Source organism: Pyxicephalus adspersus, chromosome Z (assembly GCF_032062135.1).
Source record: "Pyxicephalus adspersus chromosome Z, UCB_Pads_2.0, whole genome shotgun sequence".
Taxonomy (NCBI): domain Eukaryota; kingdom Metazoa; phylum Chordata; class Amphibia; order Anura; family Pyxicephalidae; genus Pyxicephalus; species Pyxicephalus adspersus.
Genome location: NC_092871.1, coordinates 23,751,917 through 23,759,896, shown reverse-complemented (window position 1 = coordinate 23,759,896; position 7,980 = coordinate 23,751,917). Strand labels below are relative to the sequence as shown.

Here is a 7,980-nt window from a genome sequence, read left to right as displayed (position 1 = left end):
TGCCTGTCTCTTTCTACAATCAAGACCTGCCAAATGGAAGTGGAACTGGAATGTTCTGCTTTTATGTTTGCCCTAAACCTAACCATTAAAGTGAATCCGCTAGCCCCTTACCCTAAACTACCCCTAGCTAAGTCCCATACATTGTCCAACTCTCTCTCAACCTTAAAATATTATTCAGCTCCCGGGGAACCCCAGCTATAAGCAATTACTGCAATTGGGTCAGCAGAAAGAATCCCCTTCACACTTGTAGTAAATAGTAAAAATACCACCCAGTTTCAGATTGAAGTCCAAAGCATAAGGAACTTCTGGAGGAACCATGGGGATTCATAGAACCCTGGTTCAGAATGACTGCACTAGACTAAGCCTAAAAACTATGTACCATACTTACTTATCATCCCTAAAATCTCGTAGTTCAATGCCCATGTCATACAAAAATAGGATCTTGGACCCAGAAAACAAATAGTGAGAACTTGGGCTTGCTATATGAGCATGTGCTATGGGAAGGCCACTACATATTCCCTTAAAAAAATATAGCGATACGGAGATAAATTTTCTCCAATCACTTTAATGAGCATGTGCTATTATAATGATGTGACATCATCATCACCTACCTAAAGGACAGGGAGTGAAGACAGATTGCTTAAAAGGGCATATTTATCTTTCATGCTTGATGTAAGGCACAATAAAGACGCTGACTCAAAAATTGTGACAAATGTGATTTAGCAGAAGTTAATGGACTGTTAAAGTACCAAAGGGCATGTTTTGAATCTGCTAATTGAACATTAAAATACATTTTTATCAAATAGGATGAGACGCATGGAAGCATTAGCGGCACTCATTTTCTATTAGAGAACAAGTCTAAGAGATGAACCATGCCTAGAAACCACTTGGAACAATGCATTTGATAAAACTACAACACCTACTTCTAATGGTATTTTCCAAACAAGGATGCAACTTACTGTTGGACTGTGCCAAGCTGACCCAACACTAAAACACAATTTAAGCTTTGATCTTACATTTAATGGAAACGCTGCCTGTGAAGGACTGATCATCAAACAGCAATCTTAGTTGCGATCAAGGGGGAAGAAATGAATGTCAATTATACTGAAAACACACCTGGAAGTTCTACAAATGATACCGATACGTCTTCATTGTTTGAAATAGAAATCCTCATTCCGGTTACTATCATTTGCATTGTGTTGTTTGTGTTGGGCGTGACGGGCAACCTGATAACAATTTTGATATTTAAAAGGTACAAAGATATGCGGTCTACGGTTAACATGTACCTTTCCAGCATGGCTATCTCTGATATTCTTATTTTCCTCGGTCTACCCTCAGACCTGTACAGGATTTGGAAGTATAAGCCCTATATATTTGGGGACTTTATCTGCAAATTTCTGATTTACCTGAGTGAGATGTGCACATACAGTACTATTCTGCACATTACCACCGTAAGCGTGGAACGCTATCTGGCAGTTTGTTATCCATTGAAAGCCAAGATTTTGATCACTAAAAAGAGGGTTAAAATCATTATCGGCATTTTGTGGATCATTGCTTTGGTAACTTCGGGACCGGTGTTATTTCTGTATGGTGTAGAACATCCTCTCGGAACTCTGCCTGCAGAAACCATGGAATGCAGGCACTTGGAAAGCTCAACCCAGAGTGGTCTTTTGTTGATTGTCACCTGGGTATCCACCACCTACTTTATCGTACCCACTTTCTTTCTTACCCTGCTTTATGGACTTATCTTTAGAAAGCTTTGGAGGAACCCACATGGCATTCAGGATACGATTTCTAGAAACAGAGGGAAACACCACAAACAAACAGTGAAAATGCTGGGTAAGTTGCCTTTCATCTTCATCTTGACTCTCATTATGTACTTTGTGTTTGAAGCAACCATTGCTCATGATGTCATTAGCAGCCATATTTAGTTTTTTGGATCAGTTGCTATTGTCCACACATTGTCCTTTTTATGAAAGTAACCCATCCTAGACTTTGAAAAAGGTTCTGATATTTTTTATGGTGTTGGTCTACTGTACGGAAAAACCAGTTCATAAAAAACTAATATTTTAGCAAAGCCTGGTAAACTGAATACGCTTATGACTTTTGATGTCCTGGATACTACATAAGTGACATTACCCTGATTTTTTTTATTTGTGTACCTGTTCACTTAGAGTTATCGGTGTTCCCACACTACTTTGCCTGTTCGAACACCTCCTGTTGCATTCTCCATAATACACCATAATGTATATAATTTTCATGTGCCTGGCCATCTCAGCCACCAATATGAGCCGAAGTATATGAACACCGGTTGAAACTATTGCATTCTGGCATTTCCAGTAAAAGGTCCTGATAATTCTACAGAATATTAAGACATTTTAGACAAACGTGTGCCCTCCGACCTTGTGGCCACAGTTTTGAGAAGGATCTTTGGCATTTAGGCCTGACTGAGCTCATGTTCTACATAAAGTCATAGCTAAATGAATTTGATGTGGAAGAGGGTCAAGAGTGGACTTATTCAAGCCCTGTTCTCCTTCAACTTCACTAAACACTATTAAGATGTTTTGAAACACCGGTTGCAAACCTGGTCTTCTCATCCAACATTAGTACCTGACGCCACAAATACTTTTTTCTGGATGCAAAATGGGCAAAATGCCTATCCAAAATGTTGTGAAAAAGTTTTCCAATGATAGCCTAGCTTCACCAGTCTTGGAGAACTTTATTAAATTTGATCCAAAGTTTCTAAAGTAAAGCAAACCCAGCCTTAGACAGTTGTCAGTACCAATATTCTTATTTTAAGGATTTATTCTTTATTTCTGTTTCGGTGGCAAGTCAACATTTTACATTTTCCATCACTTCCTGTCCTAATGACATTTACCAAATAAAAACAGTAAATAATGTCCCAGGGAACATTCAATCTGTTCTCAAAACATATTTGGTATTTCTTTGATAAAACAATTCACTTACATGTGTCCCAAGTAATTTGAGTCAATCCAATTATTTTTTTTTAGGGATTTACTGGGTCCTAAAGTTATTGCTACTTCCCCACCTCTTAGATTGTAAGCTCTTTCGGGCAGAGTCCTCTCCTCCTCCTCCTGTGTTACCATCTATAATGTCCAACCTTAATGTACAGCTCTGCGTAATATGTTGGAGCTATATAAATACTATTTATTATTAATAGGAGTAATGCCTGTTATTAGGACATCTTTGATTGTCTGTGATCAGAAAGTAAAGCTTTATTTTGGTATCTTACAGCTCTCGTTGTTCTGTCTTTTGTGCTGTGCTGGCTTCCTTTCCACATTGGTCGTCTCCTGTTTGCCTGGACTGGATTGGGAGAATTCATACATTATCATCTTACACAGTACTTTAACCTCGTCTCTATGGTTCTTTTCTACCTGAGCGCCTCCATCAATCCCATGCTGTACAACGTCATGTCACAGAAATACAGAGCTGCTATGAGCAAGATTCTGAATCCAAGACAAGACTCACAGCTCAGGAATACCATACGGAGTGAACAGGCATCTCTGGAAGGGACAGAGACCACTTCTTTCAAGTAAAGTCCAATAAAAATACACAAATAAGTTACCACTTCTTCTGAATTCTCAAAAAAGCAGTAAAGACAAAGTTATTATCAATCTTCAATTTATTACTACTTAATAATCCTGCAATGATGGTCCCCCTATAGTATGGCAAATTGTCCCTTCGTTTTATGGAATGCCAACTGTCTCCCAATGGTGCCTCCCACAGGACCTGATTTATTAAAGCTTTCAATGAGTGGTGAAGGTAAACTATCATATGAGAACCTGGGTGAACCAACAAACCTAGAATGGATATGGTCCAGAATTGAAAACATTTGCCATTAACCCAGGTTCTGCCATGATAGCGTATCTTCTCCAGTCTTTTGAGATATTTAATAAATTAGGCCCAATGTGTGTACAAGATCAATGTTGTCAACATAAGAAAGCAGGTCTAGGGCAATGATGTGCAGAAAAATGAAGATGATAGCACCTAAACAGAAACTCAGAAATCCAAAAGATCAGCAGCACACATATACAAAATATGATGTATGAAAAGTATTTTTGACTAAATGTATTACTTAAAATTTTTCTGCTTTCCTTATGGTGGCAACTTTGGTTTTGCAGCTGTATCCACTTGAAGTGGTTCTTCTCTACCTTCCTGTCCAGAAACAGTGGTAGTTCAGAGAAATGAGTATATAGACTTGTAATGTGAAAAAATAGATTTCTTCCCTAAACTGTAAAGTCCTTCACTTGGAGACAGCTGAGGAACACAAAGTTCTAAACCTTCTATTCATAGAGCCACCCAGGTGAGGCTTGGACTATAGGCCAGCCCAGAACAACCCCCTTTAACCACCACTAAGCCTCAGTAGCAAACAGCACCAAAAGCTTAATCAAAGGGTGGTTTTATAAAAATGTTCTTTATGAAAGCTTCTAAAAATTTTGGGGGTGACAAATGTATGTTTCCAGTTTCCATAGAGGATAGATTTAAACAGCACATGCACAGGGGGAAAAGTCTGATCTCAAATCTAAAGGATTCAAGACCTGAAAAAGTAGGTTGATATGGTTTTACTGTACTGCTCCTCACGTCAATATAAGTGAGAACAAGCTCTTGGATTAAAACCATAAATGCAACTGTGACTCCAAAAAAATCTCTACTTAGGTAGATATTGGGGAACTCTAATTATGACCAAGGCCCAAAATCTTCTAGGTTTAGGTAAGTTTAGTAACAGATTCTCTAGGCGAGGGTGCAGGAGTGCATTTATAGGCTGCATACAAACGTTAGACTTTTGTTGTTGCAAAGGATCCTTTACAAACCTTTCCAACGACAAAAGACTGATAAATGCAAGAACAAGCACAGCACCGTTTTGCTCTAAGGTGAGGGAAGAGGGAGAGCGAGCGAACGGTACCCAGCTGCACTCTCTACCCTTCGCTTGTATTGCAGTTGTTCAAGGATCCACCAGGACACAGATCCATGAACGCCCTCAGACAAGCGCTGTACAAACATCAGATTCTCTTCCGATACCAGCCCTGAAGCGATATTCGGACATAAATCATCTGACATGTGTACGTAGCCTTAGAGGCGTTATGGCAGTGTTTCTCAACCAGGATTCTGTGGATCCTTAGGATTCTTTCAGCAATAAGTAGCTTTTGCCCCTCAGGTCAGTTTAACTGATACCAATGGGTATTGGCTGTAAGAGAGGCATTTTTCCCACTAGCTACCATACTAATTTATCATAAGCTGTGGATTTAGTAATTAAAGCAGGGGTTTCCTGAAGTTATTTAATGAGTTCCCCCATGTTAAAAACATTGCTGTTGTCAGGAAATGCAAATAAAATACCCATAAAATCCTGTCCGGCAATATAAGAAGCCTTGATCGTATTTGAAACTAGGTGAAGCTCAGAGGGGCACCCCATTTGATATCTTTAGGGGCCAATGAGGATGTAACCCTGCAACTAGCAAGAAAATGTAAGCCTGGGAGACATGTTGCAACATGATTGTCCCTTCTTTGTCTAGAATCAGACATGTTGTAACTGTGATGTTACAGCAAGTGAAGGTTTAGGTTTAAGGCAAGGTCTCAAAAAACAGGGAGAATATTTGAAGGAATGTCAGATTCCCTGTTTTATACATAGAGCCCTATACATATGTTTTTGTAAAACAATAAAATTCACCTTTAAACCCCCTAATACAATTACAGCATTAAAATAGGCAAACATTTTTATAACGGTTTTTATACTTTTTATTAGACATTAAATATATTATCTATTTCATAGTAACAATTTAGTAATACATATGCCAGGCATCTTTGTATTGTAGAAGATACCTTAAATTACAATGAAAAATACAAAGCAACATATGTCTAACAAGAACACCACTAAAGTACATAAATCTGGAATGTATAATAACCGGTAAATGAAAAAAACTAAACCATACTTATTATGATCAAAATGGGACTAACATTTCCATATTTCCTAAGAATTATTTTAAAATCATCCTTTTGTAAAATATGGAAAATATAGATACCCCAACTCATCACCTAATAAATGTGGCTACTGATATCCAGTATAAATGAATGGCAGTGTGCTAATGTAATCAGTAACTTAAAAGCCTTTTTTATATTTTATAATTTTATATTACTTATTTCACCTTTGAAAAAGGACCAATAAAATACAACCATGTAAATTTTAGTTTTAAAAAAAATGGTTAATACGTGTTGAAGGCTCCGTAAGCCACGGATTTTAAATCAAAAAAAAAAGCCTTTGGCAATGGAAATATAGTAAAAATTAAACATTAAATGTGTAAATGTAAAAACAAAAATGAAATAAATGTAAACATGCCTGTAGACTAAAAGAGATATTGATGTGTGTACACGAACTTATGCATAGACTGACATACATACACACAGACACATACAAAATGCATTGAACCCGTTCCTTACAAGATGGAACATCACAGTAGAGTTAGTATATGCTTATATAAGATTGGAAATGATTTTCACTTTGAGACAGTATTTTTTTCTTTTTTTTATGCTACAGGTAACAGTACATTCAAACTTTACACTTTTTAGGACTCTGCAAATCAAAAATAAATAAAATACCATACAAAGAGTATATTTGTGGAGAAAAAGTTTTCATTGTGTTTTTTTTTTTTTTTTTTTTTTTAGATTGCACCATACATCTACTGTAAAGAAAGTGGCAATACACGTCTCTATAAATTTTTTATACATGAAATGATATGCAGGAATATTCATAGATGATTGACATGAAACACAAAAATACATAAACCATTTAATATGTATCATCCAACGTACATAAATACCAATTTTCTTTAGCGTATGTTTTTGCACGACTGCAAATTGTTGAACATTCAACAAGACTGCTAAGGACAAATATAACTAGCATTCAGTTCAGCACTACAATATTTATCTACAAATAATTTCATTGTAGAACTGCAATTTTTTTTAATCTGTTATAAAAGTGCGGAGTCTAGCCTCCTAGTTTTAATTTCTTGAAACATAATTTTAACATTATGCAAATTATGCTAACACAGTTGTAAATCTGTGTTTAAAACCAATATAAAGTATTCTAAATTAAAAAAAAAAATACATTGTGAGAGATTCAAAACATCTCAAATATAAAGTGATGGAATGTATATTTATATATATTTATATATTTTCAGCATGATAATTTCTTACAAAAACATCTTATATGTAAAAATATTTAGGTTAGTAGATAATACATAATATGGGCATCTCATAAAAAAACGTGCGGTTTAATTTTTGTTTTGTTTTTTTGTTTTTAGATTACAGACAGTATAAAAACATTTGCTCAGTTTGAGCCAAATAGTGTAACATTTATAATAAATGCACTTTTTTTCCTCCAAGAAGATACATCTGTGCTTTTTCAGAAAGTGCTGCAATATATTCTTGAGAAGCACAGACATTTTAGACATTTTCTAGCACTTGAATGAAATGCAAAGCAGGTCAAAATAATGAGTACATATACAAAGTCCAGGTATAGAGAAGGGTCTTATGGTCATTTATACTGCAGTGGTAGAAGCATTATTCTATAGGAGAGCTACACTTGGTTATGGAACAATTAACGCTTAAATGATTGGTACATAATAAGCAGGTAAGTGGCTTTATTTGGTGGAGCAGACAACTGGGATGCCTACATTTAAGATAACCATGGTGCTTATATTAAGGGGTGCATTTATAAAGCAAAGTAAATCTGACCATCACCAAACATTTACTGCAGAGGAGTCTGTCAGGTGCATATGTTTTAAATGAAGGCCATGGTTTACCACCAGCGAATGTTTGATGAACGTTACATTCACTGCTTTATAAATAGGCACAGATAATTAAAGGATAACTAATCCCATGAACAAAAATGTGATAGATATACACATATATCTCAATATATATATATATATATATATATATATATATATATATATATATATATAT

General features: G+C 35.9%; 1 protein-coding gene across 1 annotated transcript; it reads left to right on the top strand.

Moving 5' to 3' along the window:
- The first annotated feature begins 1,088 nt into the window (after nucleotides 1-1,088).
- On the top strand, nucleotides 1,089-3,557 carry LOC140343993 (growth hormone secretagogue receptor type 1-like). Its single transcript, XM_072430900.1, has 2 exons — nucleotides 1,089-1,839; nucleotides 3,256-3,557. The coding sequence occupies exons 1-2, from the start codon at nucleotides 1,089-1,091 to the stop codon at nucleotides 3,555-3,557; spliced, it is 1,053 nt and encodes a 350-aa protein (XP_072287001.1).
- Nucleotides 3,558-7,980: the final 4,423 nt, after the last annotated feature.